Source organism: Myripristis murdjan, chromosome 11 (assembly GCF_902150065.1).
Source record: "Myripristis murdjan chromosome 11, fMyrMur1.1, whole genome shotgun sequence".
Lineage (NCBI taxonomy): Eukaryota > Metazoa > Chordata > Actinopteri > Holocentriformes > Holocentridae > Myripristis > Myripristis murdjan.
The window spans coordinates 29761706-29777866 of NC_043990.1; the positions used below are offsets into that span (position 1 = coordinate 29761706).

Sequence of the window (16161 nt, forward strand, 5' to 3'; positions counted from 1 at the left end):
ATCAGATTGAAATATTTTTTGTCTGTTTATATATATATATATATATATATATATATATATATATACAAACACACAAACTTATACATAGATTTTGTCTGATGAAGGAATGATCATGTAAATGTTGTTTGTACTGCTCATTGCCAACCACCAACATACTACTCTGTTTTGGGTCAGATAAGGTTATCATGGCTCAGTACAATTGCATTAATTGGCTCAATGGATCAATGTCAAATTAACTGTGATACCTTGATAGAGTTCCTGTGGTGGAGAGTGTTGGGTTGTATAGTTACCTGGACATCATAATCCACACTTTGGCAAAATATCCTTATCAGTTGCTCTGTGCTCCCCTGGACCGCTAACCCACTCTACTGTATTTCTGTCTTTTCCTTCACTTTCATAGCACAGCAAAACACTTTTAGTCCATAAACCTATGCCAACAAAGCAGATTATGTCAATATAAACAGGTCCTGGTACCCATTTCCTTTTCTTGTGTAATTACAATTATTAGTCCTACCAGGATGTTTCTTCTTGGCACAAGGCTTCTGTATGGAAGCTTCTTGAAGACTCTACCTGACGTATCTACTTTCCAATTCAAACATGAAAATAACAAGAATAGAGCAGTTTTATTTCCTCACAAAATGGGTGCCAGACTTTATATATATATATAGATATATCTATATCTATATATAGATATATCTATATCTATAGATATATCTATATATATATCTATAGATATATAGATATATAGATATAGATATAGATATAGATATATATAGATAGATATAGATATAGATATAGATAGATAGATATATATAGATATAGATAGATAGATAGATAGATAGATAGATATAGATATAGATATAGATATAGATATATTGACATTCTCTGCTTTGATCATGTTGGTTTATGTACTGAAAGTGTTATTTTGGGAGCACAGTAGGGGAGTGACTGGAGAGACAGTATTGTAGATCACCAGCCCAGATATTTCACCATGATGTGGACTCATATGACGCCTAATTAGCTATACAACCCAACACTACCAAAGTTCAATTCTTCTTTAACTATATATTTCAAACCATGACTAAATCAGAGAGCTTCCATGACAAACGATGGCTGTGCAACATTACCACCCCTAATTACCATCATGGTGACCACTGAAGCTAATTCCTTATCATTGTGGACTTTGATGATAGGCAAACACCTTGTACGACTAAAACACAGAAATAAGCTGATCCTAAATCCAGCTAATGAGGGGAGCTGTCAATACGAGTGTTTGGGGATTAAAGAGCTGCTGCTGATCCAGACTCCCGGGCAGGTGTCAGCAGATTTTTGACCCCCCTTTTTACTATTATTCTTCCTGGCTTTTCTTCCAGCCAAACTCAGGGGACGAGTGCAGCCTTCTGCTTGCTGAGCTGAACAGCTGCGCCCCACCAGGTCTGAATTCAACCCCTATATACAGAAAATACATATAAAGCTGGATGAACAGTTAGATATGGGGATTAGGACTAAGGTTACATTATATAACATGGATGTTTCTACTATATCTTGGAGTCACAGTTATTTTATGTGATTTTTGTTTGCACAACATAAAGAAAATAGAGAAATGCTCTCTTATTATTCTGGCTGTACTGCCCATGTTATTTCTTTTAGTTCTGTTGTATTGGTTTTTTGCTCTTCTAAGCAGCTACATAGTCTTTTGAACTGCCATTTGTGGCTCAGTTTGTATTGGAAAAAGGGATAACAGGATAAAAAAAAAAGAAAAGAAAAAAGCCAATTTCAGTGTATACCAAAATCATAAAATGGGCTTAGACCTCAGAGGATTAATTCCACTTTCGTTGTTTTAACTGCAACCTGCAAGCCTCGGTTACCTACCAGAGAACAGATTTAGTCTTAGCTTTGTAGTTTCATATTCTTGCCTTTTGAAATGTAATTGGCATTTGAACTAACTTCAGAGTTTCAGTAATGATTACAGTAATAAAAAAATTAAAAAGTAATTGCAGTGGGGACCTATGAGAGTGCTGTTAATAGGTTCAATTGAAAAAAAAAGTTATAATTCAAAGTTCTAGAGCCCCACAAATAGGGCTTTTGAGGTTTCACAAGATAAAAATGTAGTCACATTCAATCATAAGTATGGAATCAATTATGAAGTTAAGTTCTTATACCTATGTGTGTGTGTGTGTGTGTGTGTGTGTCTGTGTGTGTGTGTCTGTGTATGTATAATGAGCTACTCTGCATAAATTAGGCTCAAAGTTTTGGAAAAATGGGAAGAAGAGCTGGAAAACTTTCAGTTGGTTGGCCAGTTTCTATACACCTGGAAAAGTAACAATCTATTCACAAAACAAAGCAGCTAAAGGACCACACCACTGATTCTGAATCGTTGGTATGTTTACTACAATTTACTCACATTTTAAATTGCAACAAACCACTTTGTGTAAATCATGCAGAGGTACTAAAGATTCCACAACATATAATAAAAATTCCTCCATTTTCAAATGATTGTGGTCACCATTCAGAAACCATGGAACTGATAACTGGCTGTGAAAAGCACACACTTTCAACTATTTTCCGGCGGAGGGACCATTTCACTCCGCCCAGTTTCAAGTCATCAAAACCCAACAGTGCTGCAGCTTTTAGGAAAACTAATGTGGACGACTTTATTACAGTGATGGAATACTGGAGTAAAGAAAGTTTGAAGTCTCTGAAAGTTAATTTTCATATTGTAGTGGAATGAATGGAAACCAATGGCTGGAGAAAAGGGAGGAAAAATGATATCCAAGTTCTAAAATATTACTGCTTGCTTTGGGAAAAGATTAGCAGAGATGTGCATAGTCACCGGCATGGTCCCTTAACAAAGGGTAGTATATGCTCCTCTGTGTGCGAGCTGTGATGAAGGTGATCGTGTGTGTCTTGTAGGGTAACCCTGTTTATCCCGTGATTAGAAACGAAGGAGCCTGCTAAGACATCTGCTGTAATTCTCTCCCTTTACCTAATGACATTCACTCAACACACACACTAACACGAGGTTTGGAGAAAGCTGCCCTCCTCAGTCCTGAATCAAATAAATTGGTTTGTAAGCCAAAGTGACAGTATATGCCTGGCAACTGACTTATTGATTAACCCTGGCACTCGGGGGAAATCACTGCAATGTCCCGCACATTCAAATGAGAGAGATGCTATATCTGCTCCTCACCCCTCATCCTCCTCCCACCTGCTCCTTCGGGATGCATCTTCAACTTTAAACATCACGAGGGCCCCGGACAGACATTTAATCAGCTTTACTGGAAAATCCTGGACAAGATATAAGATATAACTTGAAATTTTCTGGTTGGTTTGCCGCTTGGTGACGCAGGCGTTTTCTCGGGCTCTCTCGGCATTGCGGTCTGCGGTGCTGAATTGTAATCAGCAGGAGATCCATCAAAGCATATTTACTCTAATCTACAGCTGGACTGGCAGAGCACAGTGGCAGCGTCGAGGTCTGTGATAGATGACTGCTCCGACCAGCACTTCTTACATTTGGCTAACTCCACTCAATATGCTTTTCTCACACGGACAGGCTTAAATCAGCCAGCCATCCATCTGCTCCTGTTTATGCAATGATAGTAGGTGCATGATCTTTTCCTTTTTCTTGGAGCCAAATCTGTGTTTGTTTGAACTGCAGTTGTCTTGGTTACTGTTGTCATGCCAACCTCTACACCCCCTTATCCCCCACTCCAGTCTTTTGAAGTGGGGATCCAATGCAGAGCAGTTCTGACCAATCAGAGCGGTGCTTTTAAAAAACATACCAACCAGTCACAATGCATTTAACTGTTTACATGCTCTCTCTGTGTGTGTGTGTGTGTGTGTGTGTGTGTGTGTGTGTGTGTGTGTGTGCGTGTGTGTGTGTGTGTGTGTGTGTGTGTGTGTGTGTGTGTGTGTGTGTGTGAGAGAGAGAGAGAGAGAGAGAGAGAGAGAGTGTTGGTATTTTTGTATGTGAGTGCAGAGGCAGTGGGAAGAGGCAGAATAAAATAATAAAACTGAGCAGGATTGCTTGACTAAGGGAAACAGTTAACAAATGAATATAAATATGAGACCAAAACTTAAAATATAATTTGTAAAAAATGGCAAAAAAAAAAAAAAGATATGATCTTTGTTCACCTTACAGAGACAGACTGAAGATGAAACACTTCACTGTGCCCTTTGTAGAGCTATTTAATGATAGAAGCAAGGGCTTCCTAGACCTAAATGATAAAGCTAAGATGAAAACTGTATTACATGTTGAGAGCCAGATGATAAATATTACTCCAATATGTCACAATTTGCATGCTAAAGATGAACATGGAACAATGACAGATGAATATGGACCAGTCAAAGATGATAAAGCTGAAATAAGATTTATTGATCCACTTCAATCTCTTGACAATGCAAAGGCCAATGGGATTTAGGCATCTAAGGCTGGGCTGCATCAACAAGGACTCATTTTTAAACCAGATGAAATAATGGTTTGCCATTCAGTTCTGCTGCAGCAAAGTTTAAATTGAAGAAGGGATCGATTTCAACCCTTCTTTAAACCTCAGTTTAGTTTTTACTCTAAACTCTAAATTTGACCTTCAAAATTGAATCTATGAAGTGGTATTAAAATTCAACTTAAACTTGAGAATTGTTAACTTTTAACCCTTTGAAACCTGCAGCAAATTCCTTTCAAAAACTCAAATAAGCAAGAAATGAACTGAAAATTATCAAGAAAGTAGTCAGTTACAAGAAAATGACTGATCAGAAAATTAGTAAAACATTACTCAAAAAATTTAAAAAATAAAAAAATAAAATAAAATAAGTAAAATATTGCTTAAAAATTTGCAAAAAAAATTACCATTAACCCCCCACTCCAAAAAAATTTAAAAAGTAACTGCAAGAACACTATATTTATAATTAAATTTTAGTATTTTAGGCTGGTTATGTCAAAAAAAAAAAACAAGTTCTGTGTCTGAGAGAGAAATAATGAAGACAACACAACATTTTGTGAAATAAGCACAGACTCTCAAACTCAAACAAAGATTTTTTTTTTTTTTACCCTCTGAACAAAATTCAAATTATTTCTTTTTACATTTTTTGATTTGTAATTTCCTTGTAACTGTTCCTTTTTTCAGTAATCTTGTGGTAATTCGTATGGTTATTTTTCTTGTAACTTTTTACTTTGGGGGTTGGGTATCTGAGGACAATAATTTTGTTACTTTTTTGAAGTAAGTGTGGTTATTGTCTTTTGATATGATATTAAAATTTATAATTATAATAATACATCTAATAATAACAATAAATCATTTGTTGTGCTCTGTTTTGTGTTAATAATTTCATACATCTTAACAGCCATACATTTATTATTATTATTATTATTGTTGTTGTGGTTGTGGTTGTTGTTGTTGTTGTTGTTGTTGTTGTTATTCATAGTAGTACTCATAGTAGTAGTAGAGGTATTGTTGTTGGTGGTGGTGCTGTTGTTAGAATTTTTACCTTTTTCTAATTTTCAGGTCATTTCTTGCTATTTGGTTCAATGCCTTTTTTCCCTGTTTTTGACAGAAATCACATGAATGTGCTCAGGTTTCAAATAGTTCCTTATCACCAGTGATGTCGCCCTGGATCGACATCAGCTTTCATGTGTTCTGGTGCTGGTGACTTAAAGCTGAGGTGAGTAAAACTGTCTAGTCAAGGTAAGGGTGCAGCCTTGGTTAAAAAAAAGAAAAGCCCTCTTTGAAAATGACAACTTCTCTCACAGTCGAATCTTTCCTATCATGTGTTACAAACTGAACGTGAGTCATCAGAGCTTGAGGTATACGTCCCCACCCTCTGGCCCCTTCACTTCCACAGCCTCTTTTCCTGCTGTGTCATTTCAATGTCAAACTGTTTGTTGTCATCATGGGGAAACACATTTTTACGACAGCATATTAGTGCCATTGTAGAGAGAAAAAAAAATTACTGAGCCAGGGGGAAAAAAACTCATAATTTCCAAGATTAAATTTATAAATTTAAAAGAAAGAAACTTAAACGTTCTCTGACATCTAAAGTGGTAAATTTATGAGAAAAAAAAAATCACAAATTCATGAGGAAAAAAAAGAGAATTCTGAGATTTTCAGGTCAAAAATTTGCATTAAAAAGAAAATTTGAGATTAAAATAGTTAGATTTATGAGGAAAAAAGAAAAACAAATTAAGAGAAAACTATTTAGTGAGTTTTTCACGAAAATTTGTGGCTTTCCAATCTATATTTGTGATTTTTTTTTTCATAAGTTTATGACTTCAATCTTGGAAACTCTGATTTTTTTCCTCGGGATATTACTCCCCTCCCCCTGCTCCATTTTCCCCCTACAATGAAACTAATAAGCTGTCATACATTTCTCTCACTTTTCATGCACATGATTTAAAATGTAAGCATGCACTCACTTCTCAAAATTAGGTGAGACCAGGCTGGCTGAGGGATGTAGCGCTCAGTCACAGCTGCAGTGAAAGCCGGTGGAAATGGAAGTGCATGAGTAAGGGGAGTTTATGAGGTGACTAGACAGCAAGCGCTATTAAGGGAGAGTCTGGTGATATTCCAGTGTGCACAGGCCTTATGGCTCTTATGTGAACACACAGGGATGCAGTTGTTACACCACTGTACAGTAGGTACAACATTTCTCCGGGGCCATAACCCATTTTATGAGCAGATGCTGCATTTTAAATATAAACAATACACAGAGGACAGCCTGTTATCCTAATGATTGAATAAGACGAGTGTGTAAGATTGAATAACAGCAAGGGAATGTAGGCAAAGCATCTCCAATGGAAAGGGGGTGGTGGACAGCACAGATGAATGAACACTCTATTGCAGTGGTAAATAAAAGGCATCTTGAAAAAATCAATTGTATAATTGTATGTAAGTACAAACTGTATTCTACAACTGTAAAGGAGGCTTAACTGTGCACCGGTTGGTGATATGAAATAAATAAAAATGCTAAAATCTTTAGCAGTGTTTCTTCCTGGGTTATACTATGCTTCATCGCATGTCACCTGAAAAAGGTGGGCAAATTTGAAACTCAAAGAACACCCAGGACAGTAACGTACACTACATACAGTCACTGATGACTGACAAATTTGAGCTGTAGCGCCTATTATATATCTACATATTTCTTAACAGCAACAACAATAATAACAATAATTTCTATGACTTTCTGAAAAAAATAATAAAGATAAAATTACCACATAATTACTGTAAAGTTTGTGATATTAGATATATTGTATATATATTAGTTATTTAAAAAAAATAATAATAAAAAAATAAAAACTAAAAGAATTCAAATGAATTTAGCCATTTCAAGTGATCAACACTTAAAATGTTTGTTTTCTGTTATTGTTATTGCAGTTGGTGCTGCTGTCACATCGCCTAACCCTTAACCACAGAACTTAAGATGCACCTCAGACTCTGTCATTCACACCACCAGTGCTCCTCTGACTGTGTGCTTTGCTCTGTGTAAACTTTTACAACAGCCTGTGCTGAGCACTACTCACCATGCTGTCGTAATGGATGAGCTCCAGCTCGTAATCCGGCAGTATGTCCGTTCTCTTATTCACCAGGTCCAGGGCCATTTGAGCAGAGGGGAGGCAGGCTTGCCCACCCGGCCAGCCTCCACTCATGGGGAAGAGAGCGCCGATGTAGAGCTTCTTCTTGCCTAGAGCCGTGCAGGACCAGGACAGGAGCATGGTCAGGGTAAAGGTCAGAGAAAAGCTGAGGATGGATCTGCGAAGCCTCCCCACATTCTGGCTGGAGGAAGCCATGGTGGAAGCTGGAGGCTCGGAGCTTGTTCAGTGACCCAAATCAGGTGGCTGAGGGTAGAGTTTACTCCTCAACTTTTATTCCCCCCCCCTGCAGCGTGTAGCGTGTCAAGACAAATGAATCCCCATTAGCTGCACAGGACCACCTTGATTTTCCTCAGAGATGGAGCAAGCCTAATACACTAATTTGTCTTTATTTGAAGGGTTGACTTTTCATTTGCCTGCTGCCCGGAGCAACCAACTCACAGCTCACACACTGACTGATCGATTCTTTATTTCCCTGCTCTGTTTTAACTATTTAGAATTATAGATTTTTTTTTTTCAAACCTAAAACGTGTTGAATATGACTTGATGAACTCCTGAACATCTGTTGTAATCCGAGCTAGATATTCGCTGTAAAACGATCCCCGTGCGGCTTCGTACACCTTAAACGCAATCAATAAACGACGAAGAAGAAGTTTAGCGACGAGACGGAAAGGCTCAATTAACAGTAAAGGCAGGTTGGAGTTGATTCTAATTAATAACGAATTAACTCCTAATAGCCAGTCCTAATTGAACTTGCGGCTGGTATTTCAGTCGGATTTGCAGTTTTGTTAAAAAAGGGTCTTTGTGTTATGTCCGCTGTCCAAGGTGCTGAAGTCAGAGTCGTGGAGGCAGGATGAGAATAATCACTTTCCAGTTATATTACAGCACAAATGACTTTGTTTTGCAGAGAGAAGACAGATGGCAATAATATCGCCTCTTCCCCCGTTTTGAAACATTAAAGAAGGCACACTAGCACCGACCGAGAGAGATCTGTTCGGCTAAACTCGTCATTTATCTGTCCTTTCTCATCCGTCCGCCTACATACTCAGGCTGTCTTCGCTGCAAGGCTCATTACAGCGTACATTACATGTTGTATTGGATCACCTCAACACACAAGCATGGAACGGCTGTCTGTTTTCAATAATCCATGGTGTCTTAAAATGGTTACGGAGATTTCAAAAGAGGTCGAGCCCGACGAAGACAAAAAACAAAAAAAACAAAGTGTCGGAATCCGGTTGAGGGAAGAAAAAAGCAGCGACATTAAAAAATGACGGGAGCAATGTTAAGCTCACGGGTCTGTCTGCGCGTTTATATTGTCGCTGACTGCAGCAGTGTGTGAGAGAGAAATAGTGTGTGTGTGTGTGTGTGTGTGTGTGTGTGTGTGTGTGTGTGTGTGTGTGTGTGTGTGTGTGTGTGAGAGAGAGAGAGAGAGAGAGAGAGAGAGAGAGAGAGAAGAGGAGGAGGAGGAAGAAGAAGAGGAGGAGGGATGTTCGCTCTCTCCGTTTCACAAACCACTTTGAATTTGCAATCCCTTAACACAGCCCCGCTCATTTATCTTTCCTCCTCCCTTCCCTCTGCCCCCCTCCGCCTTCTTCTCCAACAACAAGCCTTCCTCTTCCTCTGCCCTCTCTGCCTTTACGTCTTCTGCACATTGCTATCTTCCTCTCATTGTTACTGAGTGCTGGATACTGGCTGGATGCTCCAAATGCTAACTGTTCTAATGCTAACTTCCCCCCACCTAACATTCTGAAATATAACCACCTCAGTCCACCCAAAAAAGGTTTAACATCACTTTACATTTGTTGCTTCCTGAAACTAAAATGTTAAGTAAACATATGATAATGTGTAACAGAAATGTTACAGCCTGAAATGGTGTAAAAATGTTGACTGTTTCAAACAAAAATTAATCAGCAGTATAAAGGTGCTTAAAAAGAACATGAAATATGTGTGATAGGGCCAAGTGGAGGAAAAGAAGAACCTAGCCACATCAACAATCTACTGCTGTCTCGGTGGTGGCTGCTGCTCCTCTGGTGTGGAGTGATACAGGAAGTGCAGAAGTTACCAGATTTTTCCAGATTTCAATGGCAAGAAAAAATATAGTTATTCTCATCCATCTATGTACATTTGAGTTTTCAGAGAGAGATGTGAGGGAGTGAACAGCCGAGCAGCTCAAAAAAATCAATAGAGGCCATTCATTTCAATGGGTTTGCCTCAACTCACTATAAACACAATGAGCATTGTTGCTCTGGGCCCAAACATCACTCATGTTATCTCTATCTCATCAACATTTCCATGGAGCTTGCTGCCCAGGTCCTGTCTCTAAACTACTCCAATTGGTGGAAAAGCCAGATTGTAGTTTCCTGCCGTCACTAGCTCTGGAATAGACTGTCACAGACAGGAAGAGCACAGGGTTGCCTTACTCCACGTTAGAAATACTCATTTTTGATGACAACAGGCTGAAGTGGAGAAAAAAACTGAAAGACCGCCTAGTATGCTGCCCGGTTGGTTCTGATTTTGTCTTTCTGAATTCTTCCAAATCACATCACAACAGGTGTGCGAGGCAACATTGCACCTTATCACTTGCATTGCGAGCATCCAGCCAGTATCCAGCACTCAGTAACAACGAGAGGAAGATAGCACCACTACAGTCCAGAACAGCTAGAGGGGACGTGAAATAATATCCAGTGTTTCAAATTGGTGAACTATCCCTTTATATTAATGTGAGCAAACTGGGTGTGGGTGGATTTTCCCTCCACTACATCCATGCTTATCCCATCGAACTCTGCTTTATTTATTTTGATTAATTCTGTTCCTTTCCTCTTTCTCTCTCTCCTTCTACATAAATCAATAATAACTTTTCATTTAGCAAAACACATTTCACAAACCTTATTTGTGCCATCATGAATCATGCTTTGCTCCCCGCCTACATACTCCTACGTTTACACGTTTCTTCATTATTATGTCTCTGCCTGAGAGTGTAGTGATGCCTTCCATTTTGCCTGCATATGTGTGTATGTGTCTGTGAGGTTGAGTATATCTTTAATAATGGATTGGCACAGCGATGGACTGACAATGATCCCTCTCTCCTCTTTCTCATTACTTGTTCCATGCTTCTTTCCCATTTCCATGAGCCAGGGCCTCTACTGTACTTTCCCTCAGTCTTGTACTGCAGCATGATGTCTATCTCTTTCAATTGCTCCATCCTGTTTCCCTCTCTTCTCTCCCTTTCCAGGCACAGCACTCTACCTGACTGGCTCATATCTTCTCCGATGGGTTGATATGTATCTCTCCGTGCCTCCTTCTATCTGTTTTGCCATCTCTCTAGGATTATCCATGCTGTTAGAAGAAAGAAGCATGTATCTCTGCCTCCCACATTCCCTCTTTTTTTCAGCACTCCCTGTCATCATGACTGTCATTACATACAACATGGCACTGCATTCACGACCTGCATGCTTAAATCAGATGGACATAATGCTGATTATACTGGCAAAAACATATGGTTGGGAGAGCAAGCAACACCGTTATGCCTCCTGATGTGTTTGGAGTCTTTATTGCTCAATAAATTTAACTAACTCTTTGTGCAAAGCTGATAAGTGATTCCCAGGGTTTTTAAATAATTGGCTAATTTTGTAAAGTGGAACACTCACAGTGAAGTGGCTGGGTAAAAAGCAGAACAAAATCAGATTGCTATGGATGGTTTACTCTCCGAGCACTGTTGGACATTCCTGTTCAAGATAAATAAATGACCATCATCTGCAGAGGCTCAGCTTGGTTTGCCTCAGCATTGGGAGCAAATTCATTAATGTGTCTAATATGTCTGTCTGGAGTGTTCCTTTGAAGGATAAACTTCCTTCTTTGTGGAAAAATACTCTAAGCATACACATACAGAAAAACTCATTCATCTCAATCAGCTGCTGCTTTAAACATGGTAGAATTTACCTCCTCCAACAGAGTTGGATGGGGTTTTGTTTGTTTGTTTGTTTGTTTTGTTAGCTGGATATCTAAAAATGTTACTCATGGATTTGCACAAAACTTTGTGGAAAGATTACTCATGGGTCAAGAGAGAGCTAACGGATTTTTTCAGGCTGACTAATCAAAAGGGGCATGACAGGACTGTCATCCATCACAAAAAAGGCAAATAACTTATAAACTGATTCACAATACAGGGCAAAGTTTTGTGGAAAGCTTGGTCATGGGACAAGAAAGAGCCGATTATGGTAACTGGCCAAAATGGGGCATGACAGTGCGCATGGCCTAGATCACAACAAGATGCATAACTTCTAAATGGTTTCACATAACAACATACGGTTTTGTGGAAAGGTTGGTCATGCCAAGGAACAGCAGGTGGACTTTTCATGATAACTGGCCAAAGTGAGGTGTGGCAGTGGGTGTGGCTTATCACAAAAAGGTACAGAACTTCAAAATGGAATCATGCAAAATGGAAAGATTTGTACTCTACTGAGTACATCTTTCTACTGTGGATAATGTTTTGATCAAAAAAAAAAAAAAAAAAAAAAAAACTGTAACCCTAATTTTGTAAGATGGAACACTGGCTAAAAGCAAGAATTACTCTGCTATTTCCAACTTTTCCCCATGTCTTCGATTTTATCTTCCCAGGGTTTATCTTGCCTCTTTCACTTTCTCCTTATTCTGTCTCCGTTGCCCTCTTTACCCCTCTCTACCCAAGTCCATTTTCTATATTTGCCTGAGCACTAAAGCCCAAGAGTATAGCTTCCAAATAACACATACGACATGTTACCATTACTTACGCTGCTTGTGTTCCAGTTTCTCTATTGCACAGCTGCCTACCCCTGGGTTCTGATCTATGTAACATGTAGGTCTGTCATCAAGACCACTTCAAAAGCAGATCCGAATGGGATTAACACCAAGCCAAGACAAAGGCCAGAGCAAAAGGAGACTAAAATGAACATGTACAAACACAGCTGAAGATAACTCAGCAGATATTGGTTGCAATTCCTCCCTTCAGACACTCGTAAGCAAAGTCCAGATTTTTTGGTGTCGTTCTAAAGATTATGTTGTCAGATTCTCCTGTGGTGTGAGGTATGACTGTATTGTACTTCCCCCAACTGTTGTGAAGCCCATCATGGCTGCAACAATTTCAAATTGCAAATATTAAACAGGTTCAGTGGTTACGATCCAATATCCTGTAGTGCGGGGGCAATGCCAAGGGCTGCTGAGAATGATGTCTGTGGACTGTGTTGTGGGAAAGTCCTATAGCCAAATGGAAGCCAAGTTGACCAAAATGGAGGAGGTCTAGAATGTAATAACAAGGAGTTTGTTTTCAATCAAAAGAGATGTAAATTTATATGCAAATTCACTCTGTATACATAGTTTGTATGTATATGATTAATGCAGCTGATTAATCAATACAGGAGGACCAATACATACAACACATATTTAAAGCATCATACCAGCGATTTCGAATACATTGTGCCCACACTTTACATTGCAACAACCCATTTTGCAAATCATGCGAGGGTACTAAAGATTTTACAACATATAATCAAAATCCCTCGGTTTTCAAATCAGATTTTTTGGTTTGAAACATCCACCTTATAACGTTCTGCTTCTGCAGCTAACAAAGTCGTCACTCTTCATAAATCATGGAATTGCCACCATCCCTGTCTTGGACTTGCCTGTCGTTCTAGTGGTTTGCCTTTTTTGTATACAGAGTAGGGCACTTCAGCAAAGCCTGCCTCGGTCTCCTCCATTTGGGTCCTCCTGTTCAGCTTCACATGACACAACAACTGGACCTAACAAGGACCCAGCGTAAGTCAAACCACCACCAGTTCTTCAGCCTCATTGACCCTATGGACTGATGGTGAGCTAATCACTCTGTTTTTTTGATGACTCCATTGGCTCCCCAGCATTGGCTCCCCACTTAATGACAGTTTGCTGGCAAAGTTTTGATGAAGACAGAGCTTCTCCAGCCCCAAATGCCTGCCAAGCTGTCATCGCTTCCTGATACTATGCAGCCTGGTTTGTCTGTCTCCCAGCCAACAGTTCTCCCAGACCCCTACAACTTGGGGTTCTGTCACCTCATCCTGCAGTAGGTGATTCTCTGTGGTGTCAAGACACCTCCACCTCAGCCAGCTCCTACCCCAAACCCATTCCTGGTAACCCGCCTGGCCCTAGGAGATATACATAACTTGCTAGCCAGCTTGTGGCATGTCAGCCACTGGCATGTAAGCAACCAGCCTACTAGTTTTCAGTCTGCTCCCCAGCCAGCTGAACTGCAGCATATTAGCCCCTAGCCTGCTAGCTTTCAGCCAGTTTCTCTGCTGGCTTACCTGCAGCAATCTAGTTACCAGCTAAGTTACCAGTCTTAACAGTCCCAGTCTCCAGTGCCTGCTCTGCTCTCTCCTGGGCAGCAGCAGGCCATATCTCCTGGGTTGTGGCAGGCCTCCATTGTCCATGCTGCTAATCCAGTCCCACCCCACCAAGCCTGTGTTACAGCTCCTCCCCCAGTTCCCAGTGTCTGAGCTACAGTGTAAGTCTCAGTTTCAGTCCCAGTTCCCAGAGCCCATGGGCAGTCCTGGTCTTAGTTCCCAGAGCTCTTGCAGTTTGGTCCCAGTCCCCAGAGCCTGTGTGGCAGCTCCGGTCCCAGTCCCAGTCCCGGGCCCTTGCTACTGTCATCCTGGCCTCCCAAGGCTGTGCTGCAGCAGTTCCTTCAGTTTCCTAGGTCCCACTGGGTCCCCTGCTTGATCCTCGGTGGTGGCCACTGATCTGTGCCCTGGTGTCACCACTGCTCAGCAAAAAATTGCTGTCATCCCTGCCAAGCATCGCAGAGTCTTCGCTGCGAATTAGTTCAGTTAGTATGTAAGTCTTGCTTTCAGTTCTTTGTCTGGTCATTGCATTTGCCATGGTCTGTGTTCTGCCTGCCTGTTTGCCTCATGTTCCTGTAAAAGTCTTCACTTCAGCCAAGCCTGCCTCAGTCTCCTGCAATTGAGTCCTCCTGTTCAGCTTCACATGACAGGAACTGATAATTGGCTGTGTAAAGCAAGCACTTTTACACAGGGACTATTAAACGATAGGGAGACCTTTTCACTCCGCCAAAGTTTAAGTCATCAAAACACAACAGTGCTTGTTGCTTTTAGGAAAACTAATGTGGAGGACTTTATTACGGTGATGGAATACTGGAGTGAAGAAAATTTGATGTCTCTGAAAGTTCATTTTCATACCTGCGTGGAATGAATGGAAACCAGTGTACCAGGGCTTAGTCCCGATCGCAGCAACCGGGGTTCGAATCCAACCTTATGTCCTTTGCTGCATGTCATCCCCTCTCTCTCCCCTGCCTTTCCTGTCTATCTCTACTGTGACTGTCAAATAAAGCAGAAATGCCAAAAAAAAAAAAAAATCTTTAAACATGCTAAATGTTGTTATGGTCCTTAAGTTGCCTTAATTGTAGTGCTGGAGAATAAACCACAATATCCAAACATATTTTATTTTTAAAATTCTGAGAAAAAGAGTGAGAACTATAGCACTGCAAGGATTTAAGATTTGCCCATACCCAAAGGCGATATTTCTCCACCCAGGAACTGCTGTCACTGATAGGGAGTGCATAGGCCTGAGCTCCAGTGTCTGCCCACCTTCCTCTCCTCATTAATCAGTAAACAATGGCAATTAATTCCTGCCTCCACTTAACAGATTTGCTGATTTGAATGAGGTTAATTCAATTGGATTGCACTGCAAACCAGGCTGGCTCTCATTGTTTGTACTTCATACACAGTGGAACAGTCTCTCCCTGCTGTCTGTCAAAAATGAGTCCCGTCAGGGTTGGTTGCATGGAACCACATTGGTATGCAGCTCTCAGCAAGTCTCTGGAGACGAGTGTCAGCCATGGAGATGGCAGTACAAATATGAAGTCAAAGCTGCTGGGAGTGCAGCATTGACAGCTTGAGCAGAGTGTTGCAACACACTGGTCAGTAGCTATGACCAGAATGTCAGTTGCCAGAGGTGTAGTGGAGGGTAAACACCATTTACCCACCTCTTAAAATCTGAAGTAATATTTATGACCTCCACTGTAGTGTGCATAATTACATGGGTAAGCTCAAGCCATGCTCCTTATCGCCACAGACTTAAGGCCACAAACTTATCAATCACCTTTGTAGTTAGTACTGCCACTAACACCACGCTAACATTAGTACTAGGTTTTCTGCCCACTGGTGGCTTTCTTCCTGGTGGATTTCACAAATGCCACCATGATGTCTGGAGCCAGGTGTTTTTAAATAATGTTTGAGCTCGCTCTCACTGCTTGCATGGAGGCTTCCAGCCACATGGAGACAAGATGGTGGTGTTGAGTACTGACTTATTTGTACACCTCAATATTTGCACAAATCATTTGTACACCCAGGTAGTAGTGATGAGATGCTGTGCAGCAGAAAGCAGCTGGTCAGTTTGGAGTTCTGAAAGAAAGACTTCCTCTGTAGAAAAACACAACACTGACATAACTCAAAAATACTCTCCTCGAGCCACTCCAAATGCTGCAAACAAATGAAACATGGCAGAAATAAAATCACCAGTGACTGGCTAGCACTAGTCTCTAGTAGTAGTAATCA

General features: G+C 40.4%; 1 protein-coding gene across 1 annotated transcript in view; it reads right to left on the reverse strand.

The window, feature by feature from the left end:
* gabbr1b (gamma-aminobutyric acid (GABA) B receptor, 1b) overlaps positions 1–16161 on the reverse strand; it is a 131064-nt gene that overhangs the window by 67380 nt on the left and 47523 nt on the right. Inside the window, exon 8 of the mRNA XM_030062990.1 lies at positions 7514–7674. Coding sequence (XP_029918850.1) covers positions 7514–7674 — 161 coding nt within the window. The remainder of the gene's footprint in view (positions 1–7513; positions 7675–16161) is intronic.